At 61.2% G+C, this 12,856-nt stretch overlaps 4 protein-coding genes across 4 annotated transcripts; 3 read left to right on the top strand and 1 right to left on the bottom strand.

Annotated features, from left to right (window-relative positions):
- Positions 1 to 535: 535 nt before the first annotated feature.
- Positions 536 to 2,948, top strand: ACA1_189780 (EF hand domain containing protein; the record flags this gene model as incomplete). The annotated part of the gene is given in 9 exon segments (XM_004333267.1): positions 536 to 583; positions 678 to 768; positions 872 to 999; positions 1,065 to 1,235; positions 1,330 to 1,530; positions 1,663 to 1,759; positions 1,773 to 1,934; positions 2,040 to 2,678; positions 2,773 to 2,948. The coding sequence occupies 9 exon segments, from the start codon at positions 536 to 538 to the stop codon at positions 2,946 to 2,948; spliced, it is 1,713 nt and encodes a 570-aa protein (XP_004333315.1).
- A 291-nt stretch (positions 2,949 to 3,239) lies between these two features.
- Positions 3,240 to 4,221, top strand: ACA1_189770 (transporter, major intrinsic protein (MIP) superfamily protein; the record flags this gene model as incomplete). The annotated part of the gene is made up of 2 exons (XM_004333266.1): positions 3,240 to 3,795; positions 3,875 to 4,221. 2 exons carry the CDS (start codon positions 3,240 to 3,242, stop codon positions 4,219 to 4,221), a joined length of 903 nt encoding a protein of 300 aa, XP_004333314.1.
- A 661-nt stretch (positions 4,222 to 4,882) lies between these two features.
- On the top strand, positions 4,883 to 11,512 carry ACA1_189760 (RhoGEF domain containing protein; the record flags this gene model as incomplete). The annotated part of the gene is made up of 15 exons (XM_004333265.1): positions 4,883 to 4,999; positions 5,088 to 5,261; positions 5,340 to 5,522; positions 5,549 to 5,644; positions 5,709 to 5,882; positions 5,991 to 6,204; positions 6,311 to 6,564; positions 6,754 to 7,259; positions 7,367 to 7,479; positions 7,549 to 8,454; positions 8,578 to 8,992; positions 9,098 to 9,423; positions 9,525 to 10,403; positions 10,502 to 11,117; positions 11,269 to 11,512. The coding sequence occupies 15 exons, from the start codon at positions 4,883 to 4,885 to the stop codon at positions 11,510 to 11,512; spliced, it is 5,217 nt and encodes a 1,738-aa protein (XP_004333313.1).
- A 177-nt stretch (positions 11,513 to 11,689) lies between these two features.
- Positions 11,690 to 12,820, bottom strand: ACA1_189750 (uncharacterized protein; the record flags this gene model as incomplete). Its single annotated transcript, XM_004333264.1, has 1 exon — positions 11,690 to 12,820. The coding sequence occupies one exon, from the start codon at positions 12,818 to 12,820 to the stop codon at positions 11,690 to 11,692; it is 1,131 nt and encodes a 376-aa protein (XP_004333312.1).
- Between the last annotated feature and the right edge of the window lie 36 nt (positions 12,821 to 12,856).

The raw sequence follows: 12,856 nt of genomic DNA, 5'->3' as shown, positions 1-12,856 counted from the left end.
ATTAATAATTGTGCTATTATTTATTTCCAATTTAATTAATAATTGTATTTTAATCTTTATTCCCCTAATGCAACGGATTCGGGCAGCCACGAAAGGTCCGGTAGTGGGGCGGGCGTTCGCTGGCCCTTCCGGCTCCCTCCTGGGTGCTCCGGGAGCCTTTGGCTCTTTCTCCACAGCCCTCGTGGTTCGTCGATCAACGACCGGGTGCACGGCTTCATCTTCATCTTCTCTCCGGTTGCGGCGACTCCACAGCCCCATCCTCCCTACCGCCCTTCCTTCACCGCCTCTGGTTCATCTTCGCCATGGCGGCCCCTGCAACTACTCCCTCGTGTCCTCCCCGTCATCCCTCTCCCGCCTGCGTTGTGGCGAGTTGCAGCCACCTGGCAACGTCAGATCTTACACGACCCCCACAACAACAACAACCCCTACCATCGGGTCCTCGTCGCCCGCGGTGGCGGCGGCGGACACCGCACCACCATCGACGCCAACCGCCACCACGGCGACCCCGCAGAAGGTGGGGCTCGGGCAGAAGGTGATGGACACGCTTCGCCACTTCTGGGCCGGCTCGCGGCTGCTCGCAGCGGTACCCTCCTCCTTGAGCCGCACAACCGCACAACACCACACGTTACGGTGCGGGTGCTGACTGGAGGGGTTGGTTGGGCTCCGTGCACCACCAGAACGTGAAAGCGGCGTCGATGCTGCTGAGGAAGAAGATAGCAGGCCAGAACCTCACGCGAAGAGAGCGACGCCTTCTCACCCAGACCACCGGTACGTGCCCAGAACTCTACACACAATCAAGCACACAGCACACAGCACACACACCCTGATGTTCGCGTCGTATTGCTGACTCATCTTCATTGGCCGTTCGCAGTGGACTTGTTCCGTCTGGTCCCGTTCCTGGCCATCGTCGTCATCCCGTTCGCCGAGCTCCTGCTTCCGGTCCTCCTGGCCGTCTTCCCCAACATGCTCCCCTCCACCTTCGAGGACAAGATCAAGAAGGTGCGACCGCCGCCGCTTGCTGTAGCGCTTGTGACGGCCGTGGCGGTGGTGCCGGACAATAACAGTTGAACTTGACGCTCACCCGCTACACCCAACGCCAGGAGGAAGCAAGGCGCAAGGCGGTGCAGCTGAAGCTGGAGATGGCCAAGTTCCTGGAGGACGCCCTCTACCTGCGCTCGCTCCAGATCTCGCACGACACGCCGTCGGCAGCCACCTTTGCGGAGGCCATGAAGAAGGTGCGCCTCCTCCTCCTCCCCCTCACGACCACTCCGCTCGCACCGCAGCTCTCTGGCGTTGACGCTGCTGTTGTGGGCGTTCGCCCTCCTCCAGGTCAAGGAGGGCCAGAGCCTCGAGACGAAGGAGATCCTGGGGCTGTCGAAGCTGTTCGAGGACAAGTTCACTCTGGAGATGCTCGACAGGCAGCAGGTGGTCGCCATGTGCAAGTACATGGGCCTCTCTCGCTTCGGCACGACGCACTACCTCCGCAATCAGCTGCGCAGCAAGCTCCACGATATTCGCGAGGATGACGACGTACGTCTTTGCCCACCATCGCTGATACAGGAGTGTGCGTGCGCGTGCGCGTGCGGTGGTGTGTGTTGTGTTTATGTACGCGTGTGCGGCGCGCGTACCTTGGCCCACACATTCGCTTATGTGTGCGTCCAGCTGATCGCGCAAGAAGCGGCTCTGGACAAGTTCACCGAGGCCGAAATGAAGCAGGCAACGCAGGTGCGCGGCATGGACTACAAAGACTTCAACACGGGTACGGCGCACAGCACGCTCCATTCGCCACATTGGGAGGGAGCTCATGCGTTTGTGTTTCCTAGCCAAGGCACAGATGGAACAGTGGCTGCTGCTGTCAGCGCAGCATGTCCCGCCGTCACTGCTCATTTTGTCTCGGGCCTTTGCACTTACGTCTGCCTACTCGTCACTTAAGCGTACGCGCGCCCACCTGCTTTTCCTTCGAGCGTCGCACGCAACACACACACCACACACACACACACACACAATGCTGACATCGCGTCGGTGGTCTCGATTGGCAGCGCTCGAGGGCCAGCAAGTGGTGACGAAGAAGGCGGAGACAGGCGAGATCGCTCTGCCCAAGGCCATGGAGGAGGCGCTGCACAAGACCATCTCGGCGCTGCCCGACCAGCTCGTGGCCGACACGAAGCTCACCTCGGCCACCAAGACCACGCAGGACATGGTGTCCAAGCTCGAGGTCCTCCAGGAGCAGATCCAGGCCATCAAGACCGAGGAGAAAGAGAAGAAGGAGAAGGAAAGAGAGGAGAAGGCCAAGGCCCCGGCGACGGAGGCGGAGGCGAAGCAGGCGACGAAGAAGGACGCCGCGGGCGCGTACTCGGCCGAGCAGATGAAGGTGGTCAGCGAAGCCGTGTCGCTGCTGTTCGCCTCGGCGCCATCGAAGATCAAGAGGGAGCGGGAGGCGCTGGAGCAGCTCAAGGAGCGCAAGGAGGAGCGCAAGGAGGAACGCGAAGAGGAGCTGAGCGCCGCATCGGCGTCGACCGATCAGCCGCAGCACCAGCCGCAGCCCCCGCCGCAGGACAAGGTGGTCCACACCCTCGAGACCAAGCTGGAGAAGATGATTGCCAAGCTGGACAAGGAGATGGACAAGATCGACCAGCGCGCCCACACTCTCATGTCCATCATCGACACCAACCAAGACGGTACCGTTAGCTCTGCCCGCTTCCTCGCTCTGCCTGCTGGTCGTGCTGACTCGTGCCATGTGGTCTATGTAAACCACGTAAAAACGTTGGCCAGGTCAAATATCGTTCGAAGAGTTCCAAGAAGCTGTGTCGCACCTGAAGGCCAAGTACAGTCCCGAGGACATCACGACGATGTGGCGGAAGCTCGACACCAACAACGATGGCCAGGTGTCGCTCGAGCAACTCGAGCAGCTCTATTCTGCCGGTGCCGATGAACACCACGAACGCTGAGCTGCACCACGGCGTGCCGCCGGAAGCGTGGCCGTTCTGGAAGTCGGTGAGGCAGGAATATTGGCGGGCTAATAATTAAAATACCTGGTTAAATCGAGGATTGGGGAGAAGTCAGCCTAGCAACGGCGGCAGGCGCCACTTCGCGTTTGTCCTTGACTTCTTCAATCAACATCTGATCGACGATTCAGAGCAATTCCTCGTCTTTCTTCGTCGCTCGCCTGCCATTAAGGAGGTTACACTTCGTTACCTTCATCACAACCCCATCGGCGAGATCCCAATAATCTACAAACAATGGTCATCTCCAAGAGGCTGGCGAAGCTGCTGGCCCCCTTCATCATGGAATTCATCGGCACCTTCTTCCTGACGGCGTCGATCTCCTTCAACTTGATCAATTTCCTCCGAAGCGATAGCGTTTTCGAGATGCAGGCTGCCCTCGGTATCGGAACCTGTCTGGTCGCGGTGGTCTACGCAGGTGGCCATCTCTCGGGCGCCCACTACAACCCCTCCATCACCATCGCCGTTTGGGTCAGGTCTCTCGGCCACCGCCCTCGCCCTGGCCAGGAGAAGCCCCCCATCTCGACCCTCGATGCCGCCATCTACATCGTCGTCCAAATCTTCGCCTCATTCCTCGCGGGTCTGTTCCAGTGGGCGATTCTGTCCGAGACCTTCCGCATCACCCCCGGTGCCAACATCCCCCTCATCGGCGCCGTCATCGTCGAGTGGTTCTGGACCTTCCTGCTCGACTTCGTCGTGCTCCAGACCGCCACCACCAAGCCCCAGGCCGGTAACTCTTTCTTCGGTATCGCTATCGGCTTCACCGTCCTTTCGGGCATCTGTTCTGCTGGCTGTACGTCTCCCCCCCTCTCACTCAGCTGCCCATTTCGTATCAAATTACGTTCAATTTGCTCACGCTCGCCTCACCCCAGACGTGTCCGGTGGCGCCTTGAACCCTGCCATCTTGCTCGGCCTCAACTTTTCCGATGCGATTGCCCACGGCGACATCACTCGGCTGGAGTACACCTGGATCTACCTCATTGGTGGCGTGCTCGGCGGCCTGAGCGCCGGCGGCCTCTTCTACCTCACCAACGTCGACGAGTTCGGTGACGAGCAGCAGATCTCGCTCTACTCGACCGAGGCCACCACCGTGGCGTCCGTCGCCGCCACCAAGCGCAGCAAGCAGCACATCCGCGGCGAGGTCGACATGGCCAGCGATGGCGAGTACGAGGACATGGGCGGCGACCAGGGCACCTACCTCCTCAGCCAGAGGTCTTAAGATCTACACCACACCCACTCCACACGACGACGACGACCCAGTCTCGTGGTCATCCATCATTCCATCCGTCCAACAACCAACAACCAACAACCAACACGAACGAATGCTTGAGTGGCGCTCACCAGCTCCGGCCTTACCCCTCGCGACCCACCTTCTCTGTACTCCTACCTCTCTCCTCTCGTTGTCGTTCCTAAAAAGCCCTCCTGTAAAATGTACACTCGCGGCACTTACTTAATCATGCACGTTCGATTCGCGTCCCCTCGTCGTCTTGACCACTTGGTCGGGCTGTTCACTCCCCCGAGACATTCTTCTTCTCGGTTCTCATTCTCCGTTCTCTCTTTCTCACCTAATTAATGTTCTTATTGTTCGTTTTTTGCGGACACGCCAAAAAAGGAAGGCCACGCCGCTACCAACAACAAGGTCCCCCCCGCCTCGTTTGACGAAAGATATTGGGGGTTCCTTTCGTTTACGGAGGACGACTGACTCGATTGTGAGCGGATTGCGCACAGCACACACCGGGAAAGAAGAAGAGAGAGAGACGAGGAGGTGAAGGAAAAGGAGCACTCAGCCTCGATCGAGAAAGGAAGCAAATCATTCGAATCGTCTCGCCCCGGCGCTCACACGAGAAAGGGAAAGTGATAGACCAGCGGCCGGCGAGAAGATGAGCGTGTGGGGCGCGGAAGATGCCGAAAGGCACGAACGATTGCGAAATGAAGTCATGAGGGAGCTCGTGGAGACCGAGGTGGCCTACGTCGAACATCTGAAGACCATCGTCCAGGTACCCCCCCCCATCCACTCTCCCACAATCCCCTTTTTTCCGTTCCATCTTTGAGGGGCACTCAACTGAGATGGTCTCTCTTTCGTAGGTGTTCGTCAACCCTGTCAAGGCCCAGGGGCTGTTGAACACGGCCGAGGTGTCCAACATCTTCTCCAACATCACGCTCATCCTCACGATCAACACTGAGCTCATGAACGATCTGCTCAAGATCAAGAAGTCCAAGCCCTCGACCCAGAACATCGGCGAAATCTTCCTCAAATTGGTGCGTACCTCGACCCAGTCCCTCTTCCCCTTTTCGCATCAACAGCACCACCTGACTTCATGTTCCCCCCCCATACAGGCGGACTACCTCAAGATGTACACCCAGTACTGCTCCAACCAGGGGCGCGCGCTTGCCGAGATAGAAAACCTGAAGAAGACCAACCCCCAGTTCTCCACCTTTCTCGAGGCACAACCGCCCCGCTCGCCTCCCACCCTCTCCCCGTTTCCAAAGCTGATCGCCGATCCACTTGACTTGGCGGTGGTTGGCGCCAACGACCACAACAACAGGAATGCAAAAAGAACGAGCGCTGTCACAGACAAGACATCGGCAGCTTCATCATCAAGCCCATTCAACGTATCTGCAAGTATCCGTTGCTCTTGAGGGTTCGTTCACAGCTCTTTCTCTTCTCGTACTCTCACACTTCTCACCACACCGCGTGGCGAGCAGGAGATCGTGCAACACACGCCGAAGGACCACTTCGATTACGAGAACCTCCTGGCCGCGGTGGCCAAGATGACCGAAGTCGTCACCGACGTCAACGAAAACAAGCGCAAGGTGGAGAACGTGCAGAAGCTCCTCGAAATCCAGAACGCGATCGTTTCGGACACTGGCGTCGTCGGCGTACTACCTCCCCACCCCCACGCCCACACACCATGACCACCACCTGTCTGGAGCCATCGACTTATCCGTGGGTCACTCTTGGAATTCGTGGCATGCGCGCTGCTGCAGACCCTGAAGCTGGTGGAGCCCGGGCGCAAGTTCGTGCAGGAGGGCATGCTGGTGGACCTCCGCGCCGGCAAGGAAATGGAGCGGAAGTACTTCCTGTTCAACAACATCCTCATCCTGGCGCGGCCGATGCTCAAGGGCAAGAACCAGGCCGGCGTCGTCTACAAGCTCAAGGACGAGATCGCCCTCAAGCAGACCTTTATCCGCGACAACGAGTGTATGTCCGCCCACTTGGGCGAACATGCGTGCTGCGTGTGTTGTGTATCACGTGTGTCGTGTGTGCGGTGTCGTTAGCTAACGATTTTTCTCTCTGTGTTTTTCAGCTGCCATTGCGAATGCGTTCGATCTGGTCAACTTTGAGACGACCAAGTTCTACACGCTCGCGATGCCCACGCTCGAGGACAAGCGCTGCCTCATGCAGAAGCTGAGCGAGATCACCAACGAGTATACGGACAAGGCCAAGACCGACTCCACGCCCGACCAGCGCGGAGGCTACTCCATCAGCCTCAGCGGCACCGCCATCCGCGGCAAGCAGGACCTTCAGTCCCAGACCGCCGGATACGGTTCCGGCAGCGTGGTACGCGGCCCACCTCCGTGCGCGGTGTGTCGTGTCGTTGGTCGTGTCGTGTCGTGTCGTGTCGTGTCTCGTGTCGTGTCGTGTCGTGTCGTGTCGTGTCGTGTCGTGTCGTGTCGTGTCGTGTCGTGTCGTGTCGTGTCGTGTCGTGTCGTGTCGTGTCGTGTTTTTCTCAAGGGCTTGGCCGCGCAGGTGTTTGGGCAGAGGAAGGAGTCGGAGATCCTGATCCTGGAGAAAAAGGAGCGCGAGCTGGAGAAGGAGCACAAGAAGATCCGGGCCGACTTCGAGGCGGTACTGAAGAGCAACGCCATCGTGCTCAAGAAGAAGGACCGCATCCGGCAGCAGCTGGGCGCGCTCAACGAGGAGAAGGAGAAGTTCCTCCAGCGCGAGTTCGACGAGCGGGTGCTGATGTGGGACGAGGCCATGCGCAAGCGGGACTTCATCAACTCGGAGCAGCGCCGCAAGATCATCGATCTCAAGCGGCGCAAGGACGAGCTTAAGGACGACACCAAGGACCTGAACCATGTGGCCCAGGAGGTGCGCCGCATCAAGGAGGCGCGGGAGAAGGGCGACGGGGGCGTGGAGCGCACCGAGATCGACGTCTCCACCGAGGAGCAGGTCTCGTCGTACGACTGGAAGCGGCCCTACCCGCGCCAGCTCTACAAGGCGTTCGACCTCATCACCGCCCTGGCCAAGGAGTACGCCCCACTCACCAATCAATCGCTCTTGGCCTTGGAGCATTTCGTAACTCATCGCATGCACACGCACACACGACACGACACCACGCGACGCTACACGCACACAGTCTGAATCTCGAGCTGGAGATGCCGGAGATCGTGCTGGTGGGTCTGCGAGGGCAGGGCAAGTCGACCCTGTTGGAGGCCTTCCTCGGCCACCAGTTCACCGACGTGGGCTACGGTACGTACATTCGCGGGCGGCGGCGGCGGGGGCCATGACTGACTTGTTTTTTTTTCGCTGCGCGACTAGGTGCGACGAGGAGGCCCTTGAGCCTGCAGATCAAGAACCAGGCCGAGAGGCACGAGCCCAAGGTCCTGCTCAGCTACATCTCCCGCAATGGCGTGGAAAAGACCCAGGCGGTGTCGCTCTCGCACTTCCCGGAGGTGATGAAGAAGAAGAACCAGGGCGCCTACTCTGCGTCGTCATCTACCTCTTCGTTATCGTCGTTGTCGTCCACTTCGACGTCTGCGGCATCGAGCTCCGCCTCCACGCCGTCGTCTTCCATGTCGACAATCGTGATGTCGACACGAAGCAAGGACCGCAAGGACGGTACCCTCAAGCGCGGCCAAGCCGAGCGCCACAGGGACGAGAAGACCGGCCGCCGCGACTCCAAGCCGCCGGCGTTCGACAAGCTGGCCGAGGCCGTGGGCGACGGCGCTGCCGCTGCCGAGAAAAAGGCCGACGGCGCCACCACGCCCAAGTCCTCCGCCGCCGCAGCCGCAGGCGAGCCCGACGCCGACAAGCAGATCAAGCGCGAGGGCAGCCGCAAGATGGAGAACATCAGCTTCTCGATCGACGTGCCCGTGGACAAGCTCGACTCGGTGCCGTCGCCGGCCAGCAGCACCGGCGGCAAGCTGACCTCGCCCCGCTCCTTCCCGCGCTCGGTCTCGTCGCCTCGCCTGAACGCCAACGCCGTCACCAAGGACGGCGCCGTGCCGGTCCGGCGCGACAACGGCGACATGCCGGCCGTCGAGGTCACCACGGCGCCCGCCGTCGTGGCGCCCTTGACCATGGCCGCCACCAGCTCGCCGCGCGCCGTGCCCGGGGCCAACATGCCGGCCTTTAGCGCGCAGGCGCTAGCCGACCTGGGCCGGCCCGTCCACGCCACCTACGAGTACCAGAGCACCTTCGACATGACCCTGATCGACGCACCAGGTACGTATCTGAACATTTACATCATATATCTACACACACCACACACGCATATGTGTATTTATCTTGTGTATATATTCCTTTACATATACGTGTACACTATTTGTCTGACCAATTGCACCACAGGCCTGGCGTTCCGGTCGGGCACGAAGGCCGAGATGAGCGAAACGGAGAATGCCGTGCGCAAGCTGATCGCGCCGTCCAACCGCATCATTCTCGTGGTGGAGGAGTTCATCGACGCCCAGAGCGAGAGCGCGAGCTACGCGCGCAACTACCTGCTGGACCTGGTCAAGGAATACGACCCGACCTTCTCGCGGACGGTCTTCGCCTACTCCAAGTTCTACCACCTCATGAAGAACTTCACCTCGCCCGAGGAGGTCAACAAGCAGCTCTCGCTGCGGCCGCACAATTCGTTCTACATCAGCTTGTTCAACGACGCCGTGCGGTCCAAGCTCACCAACAAGGAGGACTTCCAGAAGAAGGTCATCAACTGCTACTACCGCGACCTCATGATCCTCGAGAAGCTCGGCTACGACAAGAGGTTCACCTCCACCCCACCACCCTTCTTTATAAGAAATATTTGAGGAATTCATGGTTAACTGACGCTGGCGTGATTGAAATTTTTCCTCTTTCACCACCGCACCAGCTTGAAGAAGCGTCTGGGCGTGAACAGGCTGCGCCGCTACCTGCTGGAGCTGACGTGGAAGAAGCACAAGGAGCTCATCCCTCAGATTCCGGCGCTGATCGACACCCTGAGCCAGAAGACCGCCGATCGGCGGGTCAACATCCAGCGACAGCTCGAGGCCGCCGTGCAGGAGCTCGAGACCGACCGCGCGGGCCGCATCACCAAGCTGCGCTTCATCGCCGGCAAGTACTCCAACGAGTTCCTAGCCACCATCTTCTACTCCCTCGAGAGCAACTTCTCCGCCGTCTTCAACATCACCGGCGCGCTCTCCGACTACGATCTCTTTGGTGCGCGCCATTGCCACATCGCGTGACGTGCGGAACTCAGTTCACTCACTCGTCGTGTGTGTCGTGTGTCGTGTGTATGTCGTGTGGTGTGTCGTGTTTAGACAAGTCGCGTGGAATGGTGGGTCTGGCGGACACGGCGCTGCTGACCAAGGACCGCCGCTGGCGCACGCCCTTCTGGGACAATTGCCTGGGCTCCGGCGGCGCGCAGCTGCGCAAGCTGCTCACCGAGTTCCGCGGCTTCGTCGAGAACCTCGAGTTCCACCTCAACCTGCTCGAGCTGCAGGCCATCCCCCTCTCCGATCGCCTGTCGCCCCACGAGTTCATGACCAAGGCGGCCGAGGTGGCCGAGACCAAGTTCCGCGAGGCCTTTGCGCCCTTCGTGGACAAGCTCTTCCGCCGCACGCTCAAGATCTTCCAGCGGCTGTGCGCCATCGTCGACACCACCCTCAAGCGCAAGTCCACCACCACCGGCCGCCCGGCCTCGTCGCCCTTTGCCTCGTCGCTCAACGCCTACCGCTTCTCCGCCTACACCACCTCAGCTTCATCTTCTTCTCCTTCATCATCATCTCCTTCATCTTCTTCTTCGCCCACCATGAACCGCGGCTCGTCGACAAATAATGGCCAAGGTGGCGATGGTGGTGCCTTCAAGGGGGTGAACGAGATGTACAACGACCTGCTGCTGGGCCGCAAGCTCAAGTACTCGTCGCCCCAGCTGGCCTTCTGCGTGCGCGACCACTTCTACAGCCACGTGAAGAAGGTGGTGGCGCTGGCCCAGGAGAAGTGCCTCGAGGAGCTGCGCTGCCGTCGGTTGGTCTACTTCCCCACTCTGCTGACCGACGAGCGCATCCGGACCTACGCCACGCCTCTGCCGTCGCTCACCACCTCGTCCCGCCTGCGCGGCAGCTTCCTCATCCCGCGCGGCGACGACGAGCCCAAGCGCAAGGGCAGCCTCATCGCCAGGCGCCCCAGCGAATTCACCGGTACGCACCGCACACACCGCACACGCGCGACCGCACACACGGCACGACACACACGGCACGACACTCACGGCACACACGACACGACGCGATGTATGCAGGTGGACAGGATGGGCACCTGCACCCCTCCGGTTCGCCCCTGGCGCTGGAGCTGCGCAAGCGCTCTGTGGGCGGCGACCTGTCGGACAAGACCACCACGCCGCCGCCGACGCCCAACAACAACGCCCGCGGCGGTGCGGCGGGCACCTCGTCGCCCGGCTCGCCCCGCGTGTCGGCCCGCGACGAGCCGGGACCTCCATCGGGCGGCCAGCTGGGCGTGACCGTGCCCTCGCCCGGCTCCGGCTCGGGTTCGGGCGTGGGCTCGACCAGCGGCGGCCCGGGACCCGACCGCGGCCTGGGCCTGCTCGGTATGCGCAACTCGTCGATCGGCTCGCTCACCACCGCCTCGTCGGCGCCCAGCACGCCCAAGGGGCCGCCCCGCAATACGCTCCTGTCGGACTCGATGGAGCGCCTCCTGACCTCGTCCCCGCCGGGGAGCACCCACCACGCTGGCGGAGGTGGTGGGTCGTCGCGCTCGCTGCTGAGCAGCTGGCAGGACACCGAGGACAAGCTGAAGAAGGACTTTGTGCCGCTGGCCTCGCGCTACTTCAACGACATCAGGGACCGCGTGGCCCGTAACACCCTCCTCAAGTTCCAGGAGTTCTGCCTCGTCCCTCTGTACGCAGTCCTCCACGCACGCATACCGCACACGCACACCGCACACGCACACACCGCACACGCACACCGCACACGCACACACCGCACACGCACACACCGCACACGCATGATGGACGACCAAGAGGAATGGTTGCCAACCGATGCATTACAGGTTGTATGAGAAGAGCGTGTTGACGAGCGCCATGCAACGCAAGCTGGCCGAGCTGAACGACGAAGCGATTGAGAAGCTGTTCGACGTCGGCCTCTACCTCGACCAGCTCAAGTCAGAACTGGCCAAGCTGGACGAGGTGCTCAAGGTGTGCGAGGAGAGGCGAGCCCTCTTCCAGAGCCTCCAGCCCGACTTCTGCCACCCCGCCATGACGAGCAGCACCACCAGCGAGCCCACCAAGAACTAATGAGAGGAGGAAGCAGCTTGATGGGTTTGTTTTATGTAACAGTGTAGTCCACATGGACCAATACAAACAAAGGGGTTTGGCCTAACCACATGTTTTACTACCCACACATCAACACATCAACACAAGAACAAGGACTGTGGGAAGTTAATCTTTCATGTCTATTGTTGTTGGGAATGATCATGATAGGTAGGTGGTGTCGTCATCGGTCCCCTCCCACTGGTACGCTGTCGGGGCTCTGGGCCTGTTGGGATGCACCCCCGCCGCCCTCCCGCCCGACCGCGTCTGGCGTCCGTTGAACTCGCTGTCGTAGGTGCCATCATCGTCTTCCTCCCGCACAGTATGGCTCGAGCCCTTGGCCGCGCTGTTGCCGCTGCTCTGACTGGGCGCCCTGATCCGTGTGGTTCGGGCCTGCTTCTTGGCCCCGGCTGTGGCTGTTGGCCGGGAGAGCACCTCCATCTCAAAGTCCCCCTCGCCCCTGTAGAAGTTGTCGTCCTCCTCCTCGTAGTCGTAGCGATAGCGGTTGTTCCCGCCACTACCGCCGCCGCCCGCAACCGACCGCTTGCTGCTCGCTCTTCCTGGCGCCGCCTCTCGCTCGACGCTGGCGCCCGCGTCGTACGAGGGACGTCGGCCCTTGGTCAGCGGCGGCGGCGTCTGCTCGATGTCGTCGGTCGGCACCAGGACGTGGTTGTGGTCGAGCTCGCCCAGACCACGATAGGCCTCGTCCGCGGGCGGGGCGGCGAGGGCAGACCGCACCACGGCCAGCCCGACCAGGCCGCCGATGAACGCCAGCGCCACGATGCCGGCGATGAGCCCGCCGGGCGACGCCGAGCTCTCGCCGTCGACTTCGCGCACCACCAGCACCAGCTCGGGGTCGTAGACGAACGTGTAGCGGAATGCCGGGAAGGTGAAGTGGAAGTGAGCCACCTGCGCGCCGCCGGTGGTGACAAGCTCAACGGCGTGCACGACGTCGACGAGCTCGCCGTCGGACACGGCCCGATCAAACACGACGAACTTGACCTCCAGGCTCTTGCCTCCGTTGTTGTTGCCGTTGTCTTTGCTGTGGTGGTTGACGCTGTAGGTGGTGCGGCCGGGGCGCGGGTGGTCATTGAGCCTCTCGACGCCGGTGACCCCCGCGGCCTCGAGCTCGAGCGAAGCGGTGAGGGTGAATCCCGAAGCGCGCGAATCGAAGGGCCAGGCGCCGTCAAAGGCCCAGAGCCACTTGACCGCGCCGCGCTCCACGACGAAGGCCACGTCGGCGAACGACATAAGGGTGTCGTTGACCAACGGGTGCGTGAAGTTGAACACCATCGGCACCTCGTTGAGCGTGGTCGCGAAGCCGAACGT

This window comes from Acanthamoeba castellanii, assembly GCF_000313135.1.
Source record: "Acanthamoeba castellanii str. Neff unplaced genomic scaffold scf7180000084748, whole genome shotgun sequence".
Lineage (NCBI taxonomy): Eukaryota > Discosea > Longamoebia > Acanthamoebidae > Acanthamoeba > Acanthamoeba castellanii.
The sequence above is the reverse complement of the archived record's forward strand: the minus strand, read 5'-3'. Positions and strand labels throughout refer to the sequence as shown.